Source organism: Spinacia oleracea, chromosome 5 (genome assembly GCF_020520425.1).
Source record: "Spinacia oleracea cultivar Varoflay chromosome 5, BTI_SOV_V1, whole genome shotgun sequence".
In the NCBI taxonomy this organism is placed as follows: Eukaryota; Viridiplantae; Streptophyta; class Magnoliopsida; order Caryophyllales; family Amaranthaceae; genus Spinacia; species Spinacia oleracea.
In genome coordinates, this window is record NC_079491.1 from 120,271,842 (window position 1) to 120,286,626 (window position 14,785).

At 34.9% G+C, this 14,785-nt stretch overlaps 1 protein-coding gene across 1 annotated transcript; it reads left to right on the forward strand.

Annotated features, from left to right (window-relative positions):
- Positions 1–13,388: 13,388 nt before the first annotated feature.
- LOC110805160 (RING-H2 finger protein ATL8-like) lies at positions 13,389–14,216 on the forward strand. Its single transcript, XM_022010766.2, has one exon. It carries the CDS (start codon positions 13,489–13,491, stop codon positions 14,032–14,034), a length of 546 nt encoding a protein of 181 aa, XP_021866458.1. The 5' UTR covers positions 13,389–13,488; the 3' UTR covers positions 14,035–14,216.
- Positions 14,217–14,785: the final 569 nt, after the last annotated feature.

The following is a 14,785-nucleotide window of genomic DNA, read 5'->3' on the forward strand; positions in this document are numbered from 1 at the left end:
TCCCTATAAACTTTTGTGCTGTCAAAGGTCTCTTCTTTATCAAAATAGTGCAGTTGCTTAAATTCCTTTATAAACACTAAAGTTTAGTGCACTTGAGGTTGACCTGTACCAGGAAATGTGGGGCTTTCAGCAATAGTGTTTCACAAACTGGAACAGCAATTGCCCCATTACAGGACCTTTCGTTCCCATACCGTGTCACAAAAGGGTCTGCCCTACAGCCTAGCTCCCTCTCGTGGTCGGTCTCACCTGAAAATGATCCATTTTTGTTCGAATTCGTTAGTGTCCAAATTGGTGGGGTCTGAGCCTCGAGTGAATGCTGTTTTCAGTTAGATATTCGGAGATTGAAGTTTCAGATTTTGGTGTATAGACAACTATCTTTAGCAATCTATATTTTACTATAGCTTATAGTTACTTTTAAGCAGACATGAGAAAAGTGGTTCCTGACTTATAATAGCCGAATGAGTTGATACGGAAACCCCGGTTGCTGATAGTGGATGACTTGAGTTTATGCCTATCAGGTGGAGGTTACTAGGATAATTCCTTTATAGAAGAAGAGCTGCTTTTTGGGTAAGAATTGGAAGTTTTCAGGATAAGGTCTTTCTGATGTGAAAAGGGATAATTTGCTAGTTGTAGGATTCTTCTTTTTCTGAAAGCAGTTTTATGAGATAAGACTCTGATCCAAGCTCACGTGGTGCATATGATTATAATTCATGGTGGTTGGAGTTGGAGTTGGAGTTGGAGGGAGGGGGTGGGTGATCTTTTTGAAAACTTATTTGGTGCAAAACCTATGAAATTTTTAATAAATAAATATAGGTGGCAATTCATTAGAGTGGGAGCAACCCTAATAGGGGTTATTTTCGGAAGGGGGGAGTGGACGCTTAGAGATATAGGTGTACCTTATACTAACTATGTTCCTTAATGTTCTACCCACTTATTGTGGACTCGAAGTAAGAAAGTGATTGGAACTTTATGAAATGTTGGTGTACCTTATAATACTAACTTTGTTCCTTAATGTTCTAATCACTTACTCTGGACTCAAAATAAATAAAAGTGATCAAAACTTTATGAGAAATACCCCAATGCAGAAAGATAACTTTATGATAAATACCCCAATAAGGAAAGTGAACATAACATTAAAGAACGGAGAGGGTATGTACTATATACGTCCTCAGATAGACCCGGGGAATGATGAATTCATCTCGGAATTGGGATAGATTAAAAAAAATTAAAAAAAATCTTATCTAGAGGTCATTTTCGAAACCCTGGAAGTTAACCCTTTTGAGATTGGATTGATTTTGTAATCTTTGAGATGAGGTGATCACTTATCAAGTTGTAAACTTCTAATGTACCATGCCTCTACATAGAAGGATGATGATGATGATGATGATGATGATGATGATGATGATAAGGTCTATTTTATGAATTATCTTATAATTTAGATGGTGATGCTCTTATTAATATCTCACCCACTTTGTTTTCGAGTCAAAAGAGTTTGTAAGTTGTTGGTCTAAATTCAAGTTTACGTATGCCTTTTTAATTCCCAATATTAATATGTTTAAATTATTCCTTTGACGATTGTCACTATTATTAGATCATTATAACAAGATCTTAACCTAGACTAAACTATAAGTGGAATCCAACATCATTTTTTTTGAGCATGTTAATGTAGACTGGCCTTATATTCTCAGTATCGAATAGTAACATGTAGAAATGCTTTCGAAAAGATTAGATGCTGAAATGGGAATGAATTGTAATGTGTTTTATATATTGACTTGTTTTCACCTTTTCCGTTCTCTATCCTACTCCCGATTGCATCTTCTAGACGGGCATTTTTAGAGTTAGGCGGCAATGGACGACCATAGTTTGAATCACGGAGGTCATGAAGTGTAGCGATAATGGTGGAGGTTTAGTTGTGAGATGGGAGAGATCAAGGTTGTGGCGGGCGGACGGACGAAGGGTGGTTCGAGCAAGAAGAGAGATGAAAATTGAAAGGTAAAGAGAAGATAAGGGATTCATTTGTGGGATCCTAATCTAGTTAGGTAATGAAATGAAATGAAAGGAAAGGGGAAAGAGAATGTATTTTTTTTGGGAAAAATGAACTTTTGAGACATTATCTTAGGGCTTCACATGCCCAATATAAGTACTTGTAGGTTATATCAATGGGATAACATCTGTCTTATCATGCTCATAAATCAAACTTATATGCGAAAAATAGCTGATGCAATTTAACTCCAAGGACTACACATCTAGGATATACAAGTATAAACTAACCAATCAAAATTTCGCTATTACGATGGTTAATTACGATGGTTAAAATGCCCATTATACAAATAGGTTATCGAGCTCATAGTCAATTTTCTTGCTTGGTTTAATCAACTCAGTTTGATTAGAATTATCAAATCGGATCTAATTGTTAGTTCGGGTTGATTCTTGGCCGGGTGTAATCGAGTATTCCATCCGTAATAAAAGATGATGAGAGTATTAATGTATTCAAAGAATGTACATGATAAAATATGTGTGAGTGGGACCCATGAGATAAATAGGAAATGATAAATTAAAGGAAAACCCAAAAATAAAAAGTGGATTCCCGTAATAAAAATACGTATACTTTAGGAAAGTGCACCGTCTAATAAAATGCGGAGAGGTAATGATTATCCGAGATCAGTGTCTTTAATTTGTGTGACATTGTTCTCTGATTGGATCAGTTTTTGACAACTCTAGGCTTAAGTTTTTAACCCAATAATAATGAATCATAAGGTCTTTTCATTAAAGTGTTGTAAAATATGATAAGCTGATATGATGTGTGCCCAACCCATCCACCCACCCACCACACACAATGGTAGAAACCAAGTTCAAATCCTAACTTAAAAAACTCCGAGACTCAAATGTTGACATGACCCGATGACCATTTGAGTGGATATAAAGGCAATTCGGCCTCCAACTTTTCATACTCCTCAAGAACCTATCAGGCCCGGCCCTGGGCATAGGCGAGGGGTGCGACGGCCTAGGGCCCAGGGCCGAGAAGGGCCCTAATATAATTTGCGTCCAGTTGTATAGTATTAGTATAAAATAAAACAACAAAATAAATAAAAGATTTCATGGCTCAGTGGTAATTGCAACTTATTAGATTTTGGAAATCACGGGTTCGATTCCCGCCTCCCTTTTTGCTGCTTCCTTCGTTTTTGTACTCCGTACTTAAGTATGACATTTCTGTTTTTTTTGTCTTCTCTTGAATCTCTTTTTCATCTTTTTTAATCTTTTTTTTTTTTTGTTTTGTTTGTTTTAATAACTTTTTTTCCTTTTTCTTTGTCCTTCTTTTATATTAATGTAAGTCTTTTTTAAAGATATTTAGGTCTTTTCCTTCCTAAGGGATTAATTCTAATGAAGATTATTCAACATTTAAAAAAAAATTAGCATATGTAGTACTGTATTAAGAAACTTAATTGTCACATGAAATTAGTCCGTCATGTACTTCTTGCACGATCTACGATCAATTTTATTCACGCATTCTGCTCTTTGTGAAACCTAAATACGGAGTACTTACAAGAAATTAATATTCCTCCTCTTTCTTATAACGACATCATGGAGATAAGATAAAAAAAATTAGTGTACGTTAAAAATATAAACAAACATATTATTATTATTATTATTGTTATTATTATTATGAGAAAACACCAAAACGTTACAAGCTTAACAATCTACAAAGATCAAGTGAACTACAAGAAGTTGGAGGGTAGCCGAGATACAATCTGGGCCCCCACTCCTCTAGCTATGGCGAACCCGATCCTGCTGAAAGTGTGGGCAGCTGCCCGCGCCCCAATGTCTTGAGCCCTGGAGTACGTCTGGACCCGCTTCAGCAAGGAAACAGCCCCTTTCTCTAATTCCCCAAAAGAAGAGAAGGAAAAAGGAAAGAAACCGTAACCCAATGCCCTACACCGTGCCGCATACTTAAATTATTTTTAAATTGTGTAGATGTTTAAATATAAATTTTTTATTTATATGCGGGAGGCCCATATTTCTTTTTTCGCCTAGGGCCCATTAAATGTCAGGACCGGCCCTGGAACCTATCATAGTAAATACTCATATCAACCTTGAATCTAAAGACGTAGGGGGTATTTGGTTATGAGAGATTTAGAGTAAAAAATGAGTTTTTTAAAGGTAAATTACATATTTTAACATTATAAAGTTAATGAGAATATTTGGTTATGAGATGTTTTGGAAAATAGTTTTGGATGGAAAAGCTAATTTTGAAAAAATCTCAATATAGGACCTTTCTGCATTAAGATTTAAGGGTTTGAAGAGTGTTAAATGACAATTTTGGTCTTATTATCGTCCAATTGCAATCCTTACCTATCTATATCAATTTATGGCAATGTCCTAATGTCCTCAATAGTAATTTACACATTTAACAACTAACATCTAATTTGTCAAATACTTTACACAAAGAAGCTAGTCAAACCAATTAATATTAAGGATAAATTATTTTTTACCACCTAAAAAATTAAAACATGTATTTTACCACTTAAAAAAAATTAAAACATGTTTTTTATCACCTGAAAGAGAAAAAATAGATGAAACATTTATGTATGGCTACCTAATTCTATTTCCCTCTAATTTTTTACACTCCCTGTATGATTTTCTTTAACTCTTTCACCCTTCTTTCTTTACTTCCATTAAATTTTGACAATTTTGTGAATTAATGGTGGTGAAAATTTATGTAAATTCATCGAACATAAGGAAGTTGGGGAAAAGAAGAGAATTAAATACATGAAATCATATAAGAATAGAACATATAAGAAATATTATCGTTATTGTAGTCCCTACATAAAATTTTAATGTATTTTTTCACTTTTCAGATGGTAAAAAATATTTTTTTGATTTTTTTAGGAGGTAAAAAATAATTTATCCTAATATTAAATTGTCAAATAAGCTAACAACTGATTGCTCAACAAGGCTCTAATTTAACATATTTACTCTACTACTTCGTGTATAATGTATCTGTATCACGTATAACTCTCTCTATAATCACTAGAACATGTCACGTCATCTGATTAGCAAGAAATATATATCACTTACAACATACATCAAAAATTTACCCCAATAAGATTGGAACATGGGATCTATCAAATGAAAAGTTAATGTCTTACCATCTTAGCCAACCATTAAATATGATCTTTATTGCACATAAATATATATAACTTGGAACATCCAAACGTATAATATACACCAAAAAAATTTCATAATGCATACACATATATGATATTCAAAGTAGTAACCCGGGACAACGCCCGGACGCTAAACACCAGTTTTACAATAAATGTGGTAAAAGGGTGGTGGGTGAAGTCATACCACACTTTAATTCGATTAAAATTGTAAAATTGTAAGAAATAAAATATTATAAAAATGGTCATGCTTTGGGCATTTGGTTGACAAGGTAGTCAACCAAAAGGAGTGAAGAAGTAACACTTTCGTGCATTTTTCTGTTGCGTCAAATATGCATTTGGCGCGCCCAAAGCATGAACTCGTATTATTGTATTAACTAATACTGCTCCGTATAAACGTAACTTTAAAACACCCCTCCGTATAATTGTATAACCATAAATAAATAAGAACAACTGTAGAAATATTATGCATTAACAACATACGGAAGACTTCTTTTGTGTACGTTTTCTTAGTTTTTTTTTTTTTTTCTTTTTAGTTTATGTCTTTCTTTGTGTATGTGTTCTCTTTCTCAAAAAAATTTAATTAGAAAAAATATATGAAAGAGTAGAAGCCTACGTGATTAAGAACTCACCAGACTTTTACATATTACAAAGTAAATATTTATTCAACTTATTTTCACTTACTTTAAGAAAATGTCTAATTCACAGGTCTAGTTGATCGATGAGGGTTTAGATAGGTGTGGTGGCATAAAACGAAACAATAAGGCTGTGTTAAGTTCGTTTTTTTTATCTAAACTTTTTCTGGTTTGATCTAATATGAATTTATTATTTCTGATCTGATTTAAAATAAGTAATAATGTCCATAAATTAAATAAACTAAACAAGGCCTTAGTGAAAGGGTTGGGAGATCCTTGAAGGAAAGAAGGGGGAAGAGGAAGAAGATACTATTACTGAATACAAAATAAGCTTTCTTCGCCTTAATTTCACTTATTTTAGATAAAGGTAAAATTCACGGGCCAAGTTGGCCGAGAAGGGCTTATAAAAGTATGGTGGGGTTGGTTTTATAAAACGAAACAGTAAAAGAGAGTGTTGGGAGATCCGTGAAGGAGGGAAGGGGAGGCTAGACCAGAGGAAGAAGAGGAGTAGAATAAGGAGAGTGTGATTGACTTTAGGTGTTGGAGGGGACACTATCATTTTTTGCCCCAATTTATGTGATTGTTTCTCTTTTTTTTTCTTGCAAATCCCAACTTGATTTTCTCCAAATCTCACTCTATTTTTGATAGATAAATATCCCACTCTACTATCTTTTTCAACCTTTTCCACTTTTATTATTTGTGGCGGCACTATCCTATTTCTTAATCACTTTTTATAGTATAAAACAATCATCTTTTTATGAAATTAAATTATAAATAAATAAACATGTTGTCATTTTATTGCATTTCAATATGATCTTGTGAGGTTCATAATTATACGAAATACTAGATTAGATCTCTTATATGCACGGATATTCTTAAATTATTATGTGACCATTTTTTTTAATAAATTATTTGATAGAAATATTTCCCCCCCCCCTTAAAACTATTGCGTAATTAATACACTAGATTAGGTCTCGTGCATGCACGGTAATTCTAAAATTATTTGACCAACTTCTTATAATCCGTTTGACTTAAATATTTCTCTCCTTAAAGTTCCTGCATAATTAATAAATCTTAAATATATTCATTTAATCATCTAATATAAAGTGTTTAATTTTCGTCCTAATAGGTATGAATAGTTTATATGCTAGATATGTTAATTTGACCAAAACATTGAGTAAATGCATTTTCAACTATTAATATAATGATTTGAAATAAAAATATTATCAAAATCAATTTTAGCAAATTATTATTATATGGCATATGTTATTTCCATAATCTATTAACAAATATGTTTTCCTTATATAAACGGTTAATAAAAAGGAATAGGGAAAAAATAGATTTCTTTTAGGATAAATTGTATTTTACCACGTACAAAAATTAAAATTTATTTTTTACCACCTAAAAAACTAAAACTTGTATTTTACCACCTAAAAAAAATTAAAACCTATTTTTTACCACCTGAAAACGAAAAAGTAGATGAAACATTTATGTGTGGCTACCTAATTCAATTTCTCTCCAATTTTTTACACTCCTTGTGTGTTTTTTTTAACTCTTTCACCCTTCTCTCTTTACTTCCATTAAATTTTGTCAATTTTTTGAATTAATGATAGTGAAAAATTATGTGAATTCATGGAAAATAAGGAAGCGGGTGAAGAGAAAAAAGTTAAATACATGAAATCGTGGAAGAAGAGAACATATCAGAAATATTTCCGTTATTGTGGCCCTCCGCCCTCCACGTAACATTTTCATCTATTATTCCATTTTTCAGGTGGTAAAAAACAAGTTTTATCATTATTTTTTTAGGTGGTAAAAAATAAATTTATCCTTTTATTTGGAAAAAAAATTGGAGGGAAAATTTTGCATCAGGAAATGACATGTGTCACTCCTGTTGTCTATTTTAGTATCATGTGTAATAGATTTTGGGCGTAATCATCGAATATGCAAATTTTGTCTTACTGCGTACGTAGTATTACATATCTTATACGAAAAATGTTGAATATAATAATTTGACCAAAATATTCGTGTGCATAAAACGTTAACTTAACCAAAATATTGATTACTCCGTATTTTCTCTTTATTATTATACTGATTTGACTAATGATTTACTTAAAGTTATTTTAAAAAATTTATTATTACGTGGTAGCTATTATTGTCATGATTTAATTTATAAACAAATGTTGTTATTTACCTACATAAACAGTTAATAAAAAGGATGGAAAATAAAAATAAAAAAATAAACAAACTAGAGGTACGTTTTAGAAAAACGGTTCTTAGCGTGAGAAAGTTACACCAAAAAACAACATGTATTAATCTTAATGTATTTTAGTAGAAAAATATAGATAGAAAATTCAACCCTTTTAATCAAGGAGTTATAAAATATTAGTAATCATGTATTACAATTGCTAAGCGATGAGGGCAGCATGGATATTTAAGGTGGTTGTTAAACATAATCCATCAAAAATAAATTAAAATTATGGCTACTAACATCATCATGAAGTCAACTAGCTTGGAGCATGAATGATGCTATATATGCTATCCGAAGCCTGATACTCTTTGGAGTATTGTCAGTAGCTCACTCCAATAATGTGATAAATTTTATTGGCTCAAATAAAAATTTTAAAAAAATCTAGATTTGAAAAGAGTCTAATTACATACTAGTTCAACGGGGCATTATCATAAAACCAATTACTAGAAAGAGGAGTAGTATGTTATTCTTATAAATTGGTCATCTTCCTTAATTTTAATGTCGTTGGATAACTAGTCTCGACTAAAGATGGTTGTAGATCGGGTTGGGTTCAATCGGTTCGATCTACGCCAAATTCATTTGTAATAGGTCAGGGACGGGTTGAAAGTTTCAAAATGGGGGCTCAGGCCCATGTGCCCTCGTGTCAAGACGGGTCGGGTTGTCGTTCCTAAGCTTAACTTTACTAAATTTAGCATGTTTCTCGTGTTGGACTGGGCAACCCCGTTCTTTGTCGTGTTTTTTTTCCAAAATAACGCAGCTCAGAATTTGCGACTTTGTGCCGTCGTTGGGCCGGGGTTTTTTCGTGTCATGTCAAGCTTTGGGTATCCCTGCCCACCCACAGACTACAACCAGCTTTAGTCTCAACTCACACGTAGACTATATATGCGAAACCAATTAAAACAATAAAAAAAACAAAAAAACCAGTGTGCTGCATCACTCTGCATGTAGATTTGTAGATATTTATGGGCAACTCCCCCTTCCTCCTAACTTAAAGCCGCCCCTAAAAAAGGGAAATATCAAAAAAGAAATTTTAAAAAAAAAACTTTAACTTCTTTATTACCGATAAAGAAGTACATAAACGTAACAGCATCTTATCCTTTTCACCCGAATCTTATTACCGATTATGACTTTACTATCTTTAATCACCTCTTTAATCAAGATATTTAGACCCGCTTTACCTAAATTTTAATCATAAAGCGATTAGTTTATACACATCACTAGGACGTACACATTAGAATGTGGGATAATCAGCGTAGATGTGCGTAGCCGGTGTGGACAACTTGTGATAAGTGTCGCTTAGCAGATAGCAGAGTATATTTTTCTTACTTAATAAAATAAAATATTACATTTTAAGTGGTGTTTTAAAGATCCCAAAAATCAAATATAAATATTAGGAGACGGTGGAAGTAGATAAAATTATAAAGTAGTTACTATAATATTAGGTTGAATTATTTAGTGGAGCGCTAAAAGCCGCCCCACATTACTCAAAACCGCCCCACTATTTTACTTTAATATCCTTATATAATGTAACTTTTCTCCCAAATTAATTACCCCATCTATTTTGAAGAGAGAAAGTATCTTCATCCAAACCACCACCATACACCCATAAAAAAAATTATTTAAACCAAGCAATTTTATTTGTCAATAAGTACATTAATCAATAAATTAAAAAAATACTAATTTAATTTTGATTCCACAAACTTATGCATTTTAAGTTTATACCATGGTAGAGACTTATGCATTTTAAGCTCACACCATGGCATAGACTTATGCATTTTAAGCTCACACCATGGCATAGACTTATGCATTTTAAGCTCCTGCCATGGTACGAGCTTAAAATTCATAAGTCTGTACCATGGTACAAGCTTAAGATGCATAACTCTCTTAATCTTTTCTCCGAAACAAATTACATCAAATTCAACAACAAATCAAAACATTAAATAGTATAGACTTATGAGTTTTGAGCTCCGACCATGGTATACACTTATGAAGTTTAAGCTCCTTCCATGGTACGAGCTTAAACTACATAAGTCTATACCATGGTCGGAGCTCAAAACTCATAAGTCTGTACCCTGGTACAGGCTTAAACTTCATAAGTCTGTACCATGGTACAAACTAGAAATGCATAAGTTTCTGAATATTTTTTTCCGAAAAAAAGTCCTCTTGTGAATTTGATGTTCCACCGGTAGTCTCGGCCATATAAAAATTATTTCACATTATGTTTAGGGTGGACGGTAAAAAGGAAAAAGGTAAAGGATAATGGTAAATGCTAAATGCTAAAATGAGGGGGTAAATAAAGGGGGTATATGGGTAAAATATTAGGGCGGTTTTGAGTAATATGGGGCGGTAAATAATAAGCCCCATTACTTATTATACTCTTAATATGTTAGGGCGAGATGGGAAAAAGACTTGTGAAAAAACTAATTACCCAATGTTTCCAACCCTACAAATCTTGTGTTCGGATCCTCTGTCCCAAATCCGTGTCCCATCTATTATCTCAACTCCATAAAATTAGTCACTTGTTGATTAAGGTGGTGATGGGGGAAATGATAAATCCAAGGAAAATTTTACTTCTGCCAAGGAAATCCACATTTTTTCATAGTTGATTTCCTTGGAAGAAGTGAAATTCTTCCTTGGATTTATCACTTCCCTGGTGATGGGGGGGTGTTTCAATGAGTAATACTCCCTCCGTATTTATTTAAGGAATACACTTGGCCGGACACGGGTATTAAGAAGAACAATTGAATGAAATAAAGTAATAAAACAAGTGATGTTGTGTAGATATTTTAATAGGTAAAATAAGTGGGGACTATGTCATGTTAGGGGGTGGGAGGTGGGGTGTAGTTATGAAATTATTTGTTTAATAGGATGGCGGGACATAGGATATATTAGATAGATTATTTAATTAGATGGTGGTGTTGATAAGTTACTAAAAATGGCAAGTGTATCTCTTAAATGAATATGGCCGGAAAAGGTAAGTGTATCCCTTAAATAAATACGGAGGGAGTAGATGATTTCTCATTGAAAACAAACTTTTTTATTCAGATTAGTGAAAAAATCATTCCCATATTCTCAGTAAATAAACCTCATTTTTTTAAAAATAAAATTCATCATACTACAAATGACATTTTTAAGGTGCTAGACGGTGTGCATGAGTTAAAACATGAATAATTTATTTGTATTTATTGGATTCAATCCGTGGTGGAGCCAGAGACTTTTTCAGGTTGTCGGCAGTGGTGTATCCATGATTTTTGGGTGATGTGTCATCATTGTCCACAACACACTATACATACTAAAAAATATATCATCACAAAAGTATAAATATTCATATTACAATCAAATAAATACCGACAAAATTATTACAATTGTTTTCTACGAGTTTCATAGGAATGGTGAAATGAATGATTCAATTTAAGAAACCATGTATTAAAATAACTGGTCTCTTAGATTTTGTTAAATACGGGCCTGGGCCGCGTCCGTCATCAAGAGAGAGAGTCCACTTAACAAGTCCAAAGGAGGTTCCACCTTAAAATCATATGGCAATAAGGGGAGTAGCCCCTTAGTCTTATTAAGCGATTAACTCTCTCATCTCTTCTCAATGTGGGACACTCACATGTATTATTTGGGAAGGCTTTCTTCAACACTCCCCCTCACGTGTGAGGTCCACTTTTTACTTCGGTCACATGTGATGTTTCGTGGGCTAAAGTGCGTTTCTCGACACTCCCCTTCACACGTGCCATTTTAATTTGGCCCAGAATATTAACGGTCCAAGGCCCAAGTCGTGGTCCCGGCTCTGATACCATGTTGAATAAGGGCCTGGGCCGCGCCCGTCATCAAGAGAGAGAGTCCACTTAACAAGTCCAAAGGAGGTTCCACCTTAAAATCATATGGCAATAAGGGGAGTAGCCCCTTAGCCTTATTAAGCGATTAACTCTCTCATCTCTTCTCAATGTGGGACACTCACATGTGTTATTTGGGAAGACTTTCTTCAACACTCCCCCTCACGTGTGAGGTCCACTTTTTACTTCGGTCACATGTGATGTTTCGTGGGTTAGAGTGCGTTTCTCGACACTCCCCCTCACACGTGCCATTTTAATTTGGCCCAGAATATTAACGGTCCAAGGCCCAAGTCGTGGGTCCGGCTCTGATACCATGTTGAATACGGGCCTGGGTCGCGCCCGTCATCGAGAGAGAGAGTCCACTTAACAAGTCCAAAGAAGGTTCCACCTTAAAACCATATGACAATAAGGGGAGTAGCCCCTTAGCCTTATTAAGCGATTAACTCTCTCATCTTTTTTCAATGTGGGACACCCACATATGTGTTATTTGGGAAGGCTTTCTTCAACAGATTTAAAATGGGGTACGTCGTTACTCAAGACTTTAAGAGACCGGCTGTTTCAAAGGAATGGTCTCTGGGTTATCACATAGTTATATCCATTTATCCAGTGTTTTATGTGCGGGGTTGGGTTTGTTTTAGTATCACTTAAGATACCAGTTTTAGGTTATAACAGGTCTCCTAGCTCTTAGGCTAATTTTTTTTTTCACGTGACTCCGCCACCGGATTTAACCTAAATTTGTTGAGTTGGAACACTAGACGAGACACGAAAATCATCTACTACTCATATTGTTAACATATACAATGGTTTTATACTCATAAGAGTTGTATCACGTATCCGTGCCATGTCGTATGTTTTTCGTGCTAGGTTATATCGTGCCTCAGACCAACTAATCTTAATGCCATCTTTAATCGCAACCCTTAAAAAATACGGAGTAAACTAAAAAAATGGGACAAATACAAAGAGTCGGACATAGTAGACCTGACTAAATATGGTTGTGGGTCAGGTCCGGTCGTGCTTCGTTCACGGCCCATGTACCTTGGGTCCGAAGGTCAAGCATATCATATCAGAACGAGTCAGGTCGGGTCGTGCCGAAAATTTCAAAAGGGCGGTTCGGGTACATCACAAGCACATGTGTCCTCGTGTCAGATCGAGTCTTCGTACCTATGCCTAATTTCACAATTTTATTTTGTCACGTCAGATCACGTAGTATCTTGTCGTGTTTTTTCCAAAAATATACTGCCCGAATATGAGCCAGGACTTCGTGCGACGTGCTTGTATCGAGCTGGGCCTCGGTCTGGGCCTCCCAGCCATAACCATCTCGATTACTCAAAATTATCCACGATTGGATAGAGTAAAATACAGTAGAGTTACTACGGAGTTGTACATCCATGTTGCATACACACCTACATTTTATTATTTTTAATATTTTTACGTTTATTTTGTTTTTTGTTACGAATTTTGACGGTAGGATTATTATTATATAAACACACCTCCCAAACTTACTCCATATTCTTTCCTTCCTCTGACCTCTTTCCTCATCCAAAACCAAAACCCCCCATTCTTTTCTCTCTCTCTCTCTCTCTCTCTCTCTCTTACACCTAAAAATGAGATTCCTCAGAAGCCTCAACACTTCATCCTTATCCACTTCTTCGCCGCCGGGAACAGACGAAACCGAAACCGTTGACTCCGACTTCGTTGTCATCCTCGCCGCCCTCCTCTGCGCATTAATATGTGTTCTCGGCCTCGTCGCCGTCGCAAGATGCGCCTGGCTCCGCCGCTTCGCTAGTGGCGGTGCTTCAGCTCCGGCGAACAAAGGTTTAAAAAAGAAGGTCCTTAAGGCGCTCCCTAAGGTACCTTATTCCGCCGACCAACACGCCGGTAAACTCTCCGACGATTGTGCTATCTGCTTGTCGGACTTCGCCGCCGGCGAAGAGATCCGTATCCTTCCTCAGTGTGGCCACGGATTCCACGTCTCCTGTATTGACACGTGGCTTGGATCTCACTCTTCTTGTCCTTCCTGCCGTCAGATCCTCGCTGTTCGATGCCAGAAATGCGGTGGTGGATTGCCGGAAAATTCCGCTGGAGCTCCGACTTCTACCGATAATAATCACAATCACAATCACAATCATAATGTCACTTTCTTACCTTAGCATTTCTCTTTCTTTTTTTTAAATTTTTTTGGGGGTTAGGTTTTTAGCTTAAAAATTTGCCCCTTCTCTCTCTCTACCTCTCTGGTTAATGGAGTACATATTTGTGCTGAATTTGTTGAATTAGTGTAGTATATAGATAGAATTTATATGTAATGAAATGAAGTTATGTAGATTATGCGTTATTAATTTCTAATTTACTCGCAGTTAGCACAATTTCAAAGCCCAGGTATATAAATTGAGGTCGTGTTCTATGTTACCGAACCAGGATTATTCGAGTTCGACTTACATAGGTTACCAATTGTAAGAGACAAAAATGAAAAGAAATGCTGATTTAGAACAGTAAAAGTAGCATAAGGAATCTCAATCGATAATCAAAATGAGTGTGTACATCATCTATGTGTCAATAAAGGAAAGAAGAAGACAATTGAAGAGCTTTTTTTGGGTGTGAAATGAGGCTTCTTTTCTCTTTAATCTTCGGGAGTATCTTTTCATGTTCTCTTCGCACTTTGCCTGTTTTAAGGGTCCCAAAAGTTCCTAATGCTGTGACTTCATTTTTTTATTTTTAATAATTTTTAAAAAAGAATTTGTTCCCCCATTGATTTATTTGACTTTTTTCCACTCAGTTTAGTAGTTCATACAAAATCGAGCCCATTTTACAACTTAACTACAGTTTGGATAAGTGGAAATTGGAGTTATAAAGATTGGATTAGTGAAAATTGGATTGATAAAGTTTAAATAAGTGAAAATTAGA

What these genes read in the sequence shown, in the direction of transcription:
- LOC110805160 (XM_022010766.2), top strand. Translation starts at nt 13,489, where the DNA reads ATGAGATTCCTCAGAAGCCTCAACACTTCATCCTTATCCACTTCTTCG.